Source organism: Maniola jurtina, chromosome 10 (genome assembly GCF_905333055.1).
Source record: "Maniola jurtina chromosome 10, ilManJurt1.1, whole genome shotgun sequence".
In the NCBI taxonomy this organism is placed as follows: domain Eukaryota; kingdom Metazoa; phylum Arthropoda; class Insecta; order Lepidoptera; family Nymphalidae; genus Maniola; species Maniola jurtina.
In genome coordinates this window covers 3,442,084-3,453,528 of record NC_060038.1, presented here as the reverse complement: position 1 = coordinate 3,453,528, position 11,445 = coordinate 3,442,084, and the positions used below count along the sequence as shown (strand labels likewise).

At 37.8% G+C, this 11,445-nt stretch overlaps 1 protein-coding gene across 1 annotated transcript; it reads left to right on the top strand.

Annotated features, from left to right (window-relative positions):
* Positions 1 to 8,328: 8,328 nt before the first annotated feature.
* LOC123868651 (glutathione S-transferase-like) lies at positions 8,329 to 10,885 on the top strand. Its single transcript, XM_045911181.1, has 4 exons — positions 8,329 to 8,844; positions 9,279 to 9,446; positions 10,213 to 10,352; positions 10,670 to 10,885. The coding sequence occupies exons 1-4, from the start codon at positions 8,709 to 8,711 to the stop codon at positions 10,841 to 10,843; spliced, it is 618 nt and encodes a 205-aa protein (XP_045767137.1). The 5' UTR covers positions 8,329 to 8,708; the 3' UTR covers positions 10,844 to 10,885.
* The last annotated feature ends 560 nt before the right edge of the window (positions 10,886 to 11,445 follow it).

Genomic DNA, 11,445 nt, shown 5'->3' with positions numbered 1-11,445 from the left:
ATTCCGTCCATTAGTGCCAGTAATGGACTCCGCTGTTCGTTGTAAAGCTGGGGTTAGACATGCCGTTGTGCATGCCGTTTTTGAAGAAAAAATCTAAATCTAAATAAAACCTTTTCCTTATTTTTTTGTTTCTTAACTATGCAGTGGGTAAGTCTAAACATGCCCTTAAAAGAGATAACCTCAAAAAGTTAGACTGAAACCTGACATTGTGCACGGGGGTGTCACGACCAACGAGACTTTGCGAGTGTTACTGAAAGCGACAGCGGTCACGGCGGGGATTATGTCACGTCCATTGCAATTTGCCGTTAAATGAGCATTCACTTTTATAATTTGACTAGATGATGCCTTTATGGAGTGGAGGAGTTAGGTTTAAACCAGTGAGAATTTTTTGATTTTTCGGCATAAAAGTTAGACTATGTCTGACTCTGGGATGCAAGCTATTTCCGTACCTTTTGTCAGCGACGAAAAGATGGATAGAAAGACAGATTGACAGACGGACACACTTGCGAATTTATGATATTAGCTAACAAACAGATACACTTCAATAACAATGAAGAAACAAATCTGAATCTAAACAAAAACTATGACAATTCACAACCTATTTCTTGATTTTTGTCTCTTGGTTATGTAGTAGGTAAGTCTAAACCTGCCCTTAAAAGAGCAATGTTAAATGAGATAACCCCAAAAAGCTCTGACATTGTGCACGGGGGTGTCACGACCAACGAGACTTTACGAGTGTTACTGAAAGCGACAGCGGTCACGGCGGGATTATGTCACGTCCATTGCAATTTGCCGTTAAATAAGCATTCACCTTTATAATTTGACTAGATAATGCCTTCCTCGAGTGGAGGAGTTAGGTTTAACCCAGTGAGAATTTTTTGATTTTTCGGGATAAAAGTTAGACTATGTCTGACTCTGGGATGCAAGCTATTTCCGTACCTTTTGTCAGCGACAAAAAGATGGATAGAAAGACAGATTAACAGACGGACACACTTGCGAATTTATGATATTAGCTAACAAACAGATACACTTCAATAACAATGAAGAAACAAATCTAAATCAAAAAAAACTATGACAACTCGCAACCTATTTCTTGATTTTTTGTCTCTTGGTTATGTAGTAGGTAAGTCTAAACCTGCCCTTAAAAGAGCAATGTTAAATGAGATAACCCCAAAAAGCTCTGACATTGTGCACGGGGGTGTCACGACCAACGAGACTTTACGAGTGTTACTGAAAGCGACAGCGGTCACGGCGGGGATTATGTCACGTCCATTGCAATTTGCCGTTAAATGAGCATTCACCTTTATAATTTGACTAGATGATGCCTTCATGGAGTGGAGAAGTTATGAAATGATGTTTGTTTATTTGCTAAATATGAGTTGAGTACCTAGGATGTTCAAAATAATATCATAATAAATTATATTATATACAGTACCTTCATATTTAGATAAGAGAGAAGATAAGATGGTGACACTGTACAAGAATTCACTCACGTTTGTCACGTTTATTTGTGTTATACTATGAGCTTACAGAAAGTACATCTGCCTGATTTTTTCACGCAATTTTTTAACCGACTTCAAAAAAGCAGGAGGTTCTCAATTCGTCGGAATCTTTTTTTATGTATGTTCCCCGATTACTCAAACTGGTCCCCTGGACTGATTTGGTTTTTTTTTGTCTTTGTACAATAATTATCGTGTTGATAGACGGTGATAGTACCCATGACGCAGATCCGAACACGTGGAACGCGAAATGTTTCAGGGTGAACCGCTAGTTATGTTGTGATTTTGCCGTTTAATCATTTATTTAATCTTTTGTAAAAATATATGAAGCTGGTTTGTTATTATTATTTATTTATTCGGATACAAGTTAACCCTTGCCTGCAATCTCACCTGATAATAAGTGATATGTAGTCTAAGATGGAAGCGGGCTAACCCGGAAGAGTATGGCAGTTTTTATTAAACCCATACCCCTTTGGTTTCTACACGGCATTGTGCCGGAATGCTAAACCGCTTGGCAGCACGCTTCTACCAGTAGGGTGGTCTAGCCACGGCCGAAGCCTCCCACCAGACCAGACCAGTTTAAAAAATTATAAAATTCCAAACCCCTGTCGGTAATCGAACCCAGGACCTCTACTAATAGGAACACAACAGCGCTTAATACTGCGACAGGGAAGTCGTTAAAAAGGTTGTAAAAATAAATAAAATGGCATATCAAAGCTTGGTAGGGACAGCGGTGCGGGTCCACGGATAACGTCACGCTCACCGCAATTCGGTACAAAATGGGAATTCACTCACGTTTGTCACGTTCATTTGTTTTATATCAGCTTGTAAATGAGCGGTGCGGTCAATTTAACAAATGTTCCGTACATTACAACAGTGTAGACCACTGTTTATGTTTGCTTATTAAAGATGTGGTCAAATTGGGGATGGAAATGTTACAAATTGTTTTACAAATTGGCATTCAATCAATCAGTCTGTTATGGAGTGGAGACCACGTATCAGCGAGCGCAGTGTGGGACGACCTCCATACCCGCTGGACTGACGACCTTAAGAAAATAGCGAGAAGTAGGTAGATGAGGAAGGTGGAGAATCGTGCGTGGTGCCGCGCTCTTGGGAAGGTCTATGCCCAGCAATGGACGCAAACAGGCTGATTGATTGATTATCGTTTAATATAACCCGAAAAAAAACAGGAAAAATCCTGTAACAAGATATTTTTTTAAAGATAATTTTTATTTGGCACAATAACAAGTATAACATATTACATAACAATCACATAAACTTACATTGACTTAAATTAATTAATAATAACTATACCTAATAAAAAAATATAACCCTACACCTTTAAAAATGTGTAAACCCAATCAAACCCAGACAAAGTGAACGGGATATGGAATGTTTAAAGTCATCACACCGAACAATATAAGTGCCCCTTTTCAACCGTCAAGCACCGTTTACACGCGGACAATAGCCGCGTCCCATACATTGTCACCATTCAACAAATCCCTCACTTTTGAGGTGGCAAACGTATTATCGATAAGATCGTTGCACAACACTTTAACTTGCAATGAGGAGTTTGTATGACGTAGGAAGTTACTTAGGTAACGTCCATTAACGTATTTTTTTGAGCGCTGTCACAGTTCACAACAGTTGAAACAAAACGTCGAGGCTTTATCTACATTGTCAGGCGTCAAATGTTACGTACATTTGACGCTAGGTAGAATAGATATGTTTTAATTTAAGTAAACTTTAAGGTAGGCTATGAAATGACTAGGTACCTTTGTTATAACCGATTTCAGCTCACTCCTAGCCTAGTATTTGAGAGATATGATTTCAAGATCAAACCGTGAGTTTCCTTACTCTAGTTCATTCTGGCACTGTGGTCTTATAACAGGGAGGTCTTGGGTTACAATGATTAGTTAGCTGTTGACTGAACTCTCATATTATGGTGATAAGCGAGGATGCAGTTAAGATAGAAGAAGGCGTGTAGTCACTATATGCATAATTGTTTATTAAATAGCCCTGATTTGTTTTTTTTTTCTTTAAATCTGGCTTTACTCTGATTAGCCAATGTCAAGTGTGTAGATATTTTCAAGTTATTGAATTTATACAAGTATGGACTCCGTCTGCGCCGGCGCCCGCCGACACACGCGCGGTGCCTCCCTAGAGCGCTTCCCAGTCAGTTCCACCACCAAAAAACACCGACTAACACAAAAACCAGCTACACTTAACAAAAAAAAACACTCCAAACAAGCACAGCACGCGCGCCAGCAAACGCCATCACAGACGAAATCCCCCTAATTTGTTTGTACGCGGCATTGTACCCGAATGCTAAACCGCTTGGGGACACAATTTTGCCGATAGAGTGGTAACTAGCCACGGCCGAAACTTTTCACTAGACCAACCCAAAGATAAGAAATCATTACCTTTCAAATTGCTCCAGCAGGCAATCAAACCTTAATACCACTCAAACACTCGCCACTTTAAAAAAAATTAAAATAGTGAGCAAACGAGCAGGCGGGTCACCTGATGTTAAGTGATTACCGCAGCCCATGAGCATTTACAGTACCAGAGGAACCTCCAATGCGTTGCCGCTCTCTCAGGCTACTACGCCAGGTACGCCGTATCAAAGTCAAATAATAACTCAAAAAAGCAGCAATGTAACAGAACAAACCACTATGTTAGTATTACGCTTGTTTCAGTAGTACGAGTAGGTAGAGCTTAGATGGTGTAAGATAGTGTAACAGGGGTGCATATTTGATCGCCCCTGATGAAAGTAACGTGCCACGTCTAAAGCGCGCGCTAAAGAAAGTGGGATCACATTTCTTAAGGAAAATGGATTTTGTACAGCATCCCAATGTAATATGCACAAAGAGTAACGTAAGACTGTAAGACAGGTATTGTCTGTGTAGTTTGAAATTTTAATGTATTAAATCTTTGAATTAGTAAAGATGATTTTATTACATTTATTCTTGGAATAGAGGACTTCCTCTTTTATTTTTGATGATTTCCCTGGCAAAGTGGTAAGTGCTGTGGTCTTACAAACGGTAGGTCTCGGGTTCGATTCCCGGAAGGGGAAATTTCTTAATTTACCAACGGTCAACATGCTAGGCTCAAGCAAAAATTTACGCGTTTGACCGGAAGCTCTTTATTCAAACTATGCAAACATAATATCCCTATAACATCCACCTTTACAAGGAAAACTTACAACTTACAGAAAAAAGTAAATAGATAGCTAATAACAAGGTTTCACAGGTAGAATTTACATAAGAGAAACGAAAAACTCGACTGGGGAAAGAGAGATTAGAGGGAACAAGTAGCTTAGTAGGGAGGATTAAAGGGATCGGGGCAGATTAGATTTTAATATTTTGGAATAACTTTTTGATTCAGCTAAAGAACTTGACAAACGAGCAAAAAGTCTCTAATGTACGCTCACTCTAACTTTGGCGCAGAAATTCTGACCACACGTCATGTGGCGAGGGTTGAAAAATGGTTGATTTTACATCCGTTTAATGTTTTTGACACTTTGCAAACGACATTCATCTTGTGTGTGCCCCAGACAGAATAGTAGCAGTCGAACATTAGTGTAATGTACGAGGCCTAGGTTAGGCCCGTATTTTAGGTAGGTACTATCGCGTTTAATAATGCGCTTACATAGGCAATTTTTCAAGCAATTCTTGCTATAGCAAATATTCCTCTTTCGCTGATTGGAAATCAAGCGTAAAGCTTGTGCTAAGAGTAGTTACTACAATAATGCAACCGATGGGGTTTGAACCGGTGACCTTTCAGATTTCAGTCCGCTCTTGAGCTATCGAGGCTATAAATGTTCTTTTAGTTTTCATTCAGAGCTTTTACAGTTGAGCTATTGGTGTTCCAAAGATTGATTCGTGGATAACGTCCGTTGTGCTCTTATTTCTTGGCTCTGGTCCATAATTGAAGATTGTGGTGCCTCGAGGCATTGCAGGGAGGCAGGCAATAAATAAATCTTGTACAGCCACTTATGTAATGTGCCTCTTATTACGTAACCACGGGTCTTAAGGCCGTCTAGTTGTAAATTTTCAAACAAAAAGCGATAATGTATCTATTTTTTCCATTCCATCAGCCTGTATGCGTCCACTGCTGGACATAGGCCTTTCCAAGAGCGCGCCACCAAACACGGTCCTCCGCCTTCCTCATCCACCCGCTCCCCGCCACCTTCTTCAGGTCATCGGTCCAGCGGTCGGTAATGTATCTATTACTATTCACGAAATAGAGCCTGCTGACAGTTAGCGGACGGACGGACAGCGGAGGTTTAGTACGCAACTCTAAAAAGTATCGTGTATTTAAGTTAGGTACGTACAGATTGAGTATGGGGAGAACCTCCTTCGTCGTCGTGTTCCTACTGAATTGTGGACATCCTCTACATGGTAGTATGTGAGTAATTTATTGCTAGCCTTCCAGCGTTGCTTCGGGCGCTGCAATCTTCGCATTATGGACTTGAGCCAAGAAAGAAAACCGCTTGAAGGTAATCTAACAATCAATCTTAAATAATGTAACCAACGTTGTAGGAGTTAAGATGTGTCGGCGTTTAAGGCCGAACAGAATCATACGGCAACAGAAATAATAACGAATAGAAGCAACGGCTTCTATTTACGTTCATAACATTCAGAACAACAAGATAAAGTTGAAAACTAAAACCCGACTGCGATCGTCTTAATAAACGCTGAAATATTATACCTACCTAGTAAAATTGTTTTTCTATCGCTTGGTATATTTTAATGTTGTAGTACATTAACATTTATGAACTCAGAATTTTTCCTCTTTCATTTGACATCCCACTCGATACAATAGCAAAAAAAAAATTTTTTGGAGACCCCCTCTTTTTTTCATGTAATATCCGTTAGGTCAATTTTTTCATATAAAGTGTAGCCTATGTCACCCGGACTTTTACAACGAATCGATTGACACCTCATTCATCAAAATCGGCCCAGTAGTTTAGGCGCTACGGTGGAACACACACAATCTGGACACAAACATACATACCCACATACATACATAGACTGCTAAAATCATAACCCTTCCTTTTGGCTTTGCCGCAGTTGGGTAAAAAGTAAAGGTTTTATTCGCAAAGTGTTACAGCTTAAATTACGTAATATACTTAATATAGATTTTATCATTAGGTTGGTTATAGGAGTGCGGTCAGTATTTCGCGTCCAATTACTTAGTCCTACTCCCGTCCTAGTTAAGTAGTGACCGCGGCAGGACCAGGCAAATAAACAAGGTCCTTTTCCACTCACCTAAGGTTGCGGTGAAAGAAATCGGGTGCGGTCTCAGTTTCAGCGTTAAAATACCTTTCTTTACTCACTACAGGCACACGCTTGACCACAATAGCTTTTATTCTATGGAGATTGAAATAAAAACACACTTATTGTTAGGAACAAGTCTTTTTATTTTAACATTAGGTTGGCTATATAGGAGTGCGGTCAGTATTTCGTCTACAATCGTAGCCCCAATTTCATTTGAATACTAAGCAACCAAAGTCCATGAAATTTTGCAGACATATTCTAGAAACTAATATCTGTGCCTGAGATGTTTTAGATTTTTCTAAAAATATGTAGTTTTAAAATTACAGGGGCTCAAAGATTTGTATGTGAATTTTTAAGACCGCGTAACTTTGAAACCGAATATTTCAACAGAAATTTGGAAAACCTCAGGCATAGATATTAGTTTCCGGAACGTTTCTACAAAATCCCATTGAGTATGATTGGTTAGAGACGAACTACGTTTGTATGGAACGACTAGCGAGTGACGGAGAGACCCCTCTTAAGTGGTGACCGCGGCAGGACCAGGCAAATGAACAAGGTCCTTTTCCACTTTTCACATCACAGAATGTGTATTTCTATTGCCACTCTAACAACAAATAATAAGCAACCAAGATGGCAAATTTCAAAATGGCTGCCATGCAAATTTTCAAAACTTAAAAAGTACAAAATGTAATCTTTTATACGATGATACGGAATCCTTCGTGTACGAGTCCGACTCGCACTTGACGGGTTTTTTGAAAATTTAGATTTTCCGCTGCATTTGTGACCTCTCCGTAAAACTGCGGTGACAAGAGAAACCCCTAGTAATTTACGGCCCCGTAGTTTGTTGCGCCTAAGGAAACACTTTATTACTACGGGAAATGTGCAAGTTCACGGAAAACTACATCTCAGTCTTTATAGAGCTTTAGTTTGCATTTACGAGAGCTTAATACGTTTCAGTACTTAATTCCAAATTCAAAATAAGTAAAATTACTACAAAACGGTGTTTTTGTGTTTTTAGACAATTTTTGAATTTGTTGCTGTCATTTAGTCTAACCTACAGAATTTCGTAACACCTTTCTTCCAATTTCATGCTTATGCAACCTAATTTCATAATATTGAGGAGTTGCATTTTATATTAGGTACAGTTAATATGAGCATGTTAATTTAACGGAACAAATATTTTTATTAACTAAAATATACAGTTAAAATAGTGATCTTTAAAAAACCACAGAAAATATTTTATATACTTACCTGGATTTTTTTTTTATAGAACATCAGGTGAACGACCGTTATATTATTTCTTAACCTTGTAATATTAAACGATAAATATTATGTTGAAAGCAAACATAATAATATGATTTGACCTTTGACTCCTTATCAATGTATATTGATAAAGAGTCAAACTACTGGCACATAATTTTTTTAGATAAGTACCTGAACATAACAGTATTATCTCATGTTTGTCTACTTTTACTTTTTATTGAAATAAAATGTAACATATGTTATGTTTGTCAATCTGTATAAAAATGTAAACTCCATCATAATAATCAAAAAGTAACCAGGTACGGTTTCCGATTAAAATAAAAAATCTAGATATTGAGATCTACTTTCGGAATTTTCTATCGTAGAAGTTGTATCTAATGGTGCTTCTATTTCATGATGAATTAAGAGTAAAGACTCAAACAGTACCTACATATTCAAATATCAAAGTTATAGTATTTATAGTTTCAAATTATGAGCTTCACGAAATTTTCAATATGGGGTTTTAAAAATATTAATAAATTTTATTAAACGCACAATGCCGAATGAGTCCGATATCATTTTTAAGTACCAATACAATGTGATAAAGAGAAACTATAAAGAGCGTCTTCCAACCATTTTTCGGCCATAATTACTCACTAATTATCACGATCAGTGGTCCAGCGAAATGGCAAAGAAATTACATTATTTCGACATAAATGGCATTGCAGAGTCCATAAGATATATCTTGCACTATGGGAAAGAAAAGTTCGAAGATGTCCGGTACGAGCATAAGAACTGGCCTATGAAAGATTTGAAAGAATGTGAGTTTTTTAAATATTAAATAGTTTAAATTAACTTTACTTGTACAGACGAAGTAACTACTGCACTTATGGAACTTATTTTTATTGAATTTCGGTCTATCGGACGTGTTCCAAAGTGGTATGGGTATAGTAAAAACTGCCACCCCCTTTCAGGTTAGCCCACTGCCATCTTAGACTGTATCATCACTTACCACCAGGTGAGATTGCAGTCAAGGGCTTGTTTGCAACTTTTTTCTGAATAAAATAAAAGATAAACTCTGTGGCTGAGGTTAATAGAGCGTGGGGGTTATAACGAAGGAGATTTATATCAGAGTCATATCTAAATCTGTCTCGTTTTAGTCTGAGTAGTGTTAAAGTAGGTCTCTCTAATTGCTATCTGAACCTCAGGTGAACTACAGGTTCTTCAATATTTTGATTTATTGATTCTATTCCAGCTTTGCCATATGGCCAATTACCATTATACGAAGAGGGTAACCGTACAATCAACCAGTCGCTAGCAATCGCTCGCTACGTGGCTACTAAAATCAACTTGGTACCCTCTGATCCTTGGGAGCAAGCTTTGTTGGATGCTGTAGTCTACAGCATTTACGATTTCTGGCAAAGTAAGTTGAATATATTGATTATTATTTATCATTTATCATGAGCCTCAATAGTTCAACCGGTAAAGGAGTGGACTGAAAACCGAAAAGGTCGACGGTTCAAACCCCGCCCGTTGCACTATTTGTCGTACCTACTCCTAGCACAAGCCTGACGCTTAGTTGGAGAGGAAAGGGGAATATTAGTCATTTAAAATGGCTAATATTCTTTTTTAATAAAAAAAAATATCGGTGTCATCATCATCAACCCATCACCGGCTCACTACTGAGCACGGGTGAACTAAGAATGAGAAGGGTTTGGCTATAGTCTGGTTTGACAGACTTCACACCCTTTGTGAATATGCTAGTTAAGTTTCCTTACGATGTTTTCCTTCACCGTCAAAGCAAGTGATATTGAAACTGGCTGCAAGCTGGCCCGAAAAGTTAGAGATGCGTTCCCGGATTTCTCGGTGTACATTCTTCAATATTGAAAACCTACAAAGTCTATACCGGTTAAGTTTTATGAATGGTCTAATATGGACTACACTTATGTGTATGTATCTACATAATTTATTACTTCTGAACAATGTAAACTTTGAAGTTACTATAAAATTAACTATCCTAATTTTTAACTCAAATTATAAATGTGAAAGGATGTTTGTTACTCCTTCATACCACAATGACTGAACTGAATTTAGAGAAGAGATAGCTTATTCTTTTGTCAACACGGACGCAGTTGCGGGCATCAACTAGTACAGCTACTTCATAAAATTGATATAAGTATTGTTTTCAGAGGTATTAGCTTATATCAAGGAAACAGATTTAACCAGGAAGCAAGCCCTTAAAAAGGAAATATTGGAAGAGACCGTCGACTATTTCTTCTCTAGATTCGAAAAAGAATTGCAGAAGAACAATGGATTCTTTGGTGGAAAGGTATGATTTTTTAATTTTTTTGATTTTGGTAATCTAAGGATTGTCGCTTCATCTTCATGATTGATTATCAACACGTCGCTGGCGCACTACTGAGCACCTGTCTTCACTCAGAATAAGAAAGGTTTAGGCCATAGTCCGCCACGATGGCCTAGTGCGGGTTGGCAGACTTTACATACTTTTGAAAGCATAATGGAGAACTCTTAGGCATGCAGGCTTCCTCACTATGTTTCCTTCACCGTTAAAGCATGTGGTAGGTACTTATTAATTGCATTAAAAATTTATTCTATATTTAAGTACATTAAAATTTATCTTTTCAGTTAACCTGGGCAGACTTCATATTCGTGGGAATTGTGGAAGCTACTAACTTATTCCTGGGTGAAGAGATCGAAAGAAAGTATCCTCATACTGCGGCCCTTTTGAAGAAGATCAGATCCTTGCCTGGAGTGAAGGAGTACATCGCTAGTAGGAAACCTTACAAGTTCGAACTGTAAAACTAAGATAAATTATTTCTTGAATACAATTTTAACAATCGATTAAAACAGTTTGTCTTTTCATAAAGCCATTAACTGACAGTTTTATAAATTAAATAGGTAGGTACTTACTAATTAAAAATGTAACCCTAACTGTTGCCTAACTTTAATCTGACATGAACTGAACCTATTCAGTCAATTTGACATTTTTGTTCTTACATCACATATACAACAAGTGTAAATTAAAAATTTATAACACCCCCGACAAGTGAAGGTTACAGTAACTAGAAAAGAGCTGAGAACTTTCAAACGGCTTAACCGATTTTCTTGGATTATAGCAAAGAACACTTTCGAGTAAGCCACCTTTCAAACAAAAAAACTTAATTGAAATCGGTTCATTAGTGTAGGAGCTACGATGCCACAGACAGATACACAGATACACACGTCAAACTTATAACACTACTCTATTTGGGTCGGGGGTTAAAAAACATGTCATTTCGATAGAATCCGTATTGTTTTAATTTCCTTGCGCAGAATTTCTAACTAGACAAACCGATAGGTAGGTGAGAATTTTTTTTAAAGTTTTACTACGAAGGTACTTCTTTGTCTAACTTTTGCTAGCA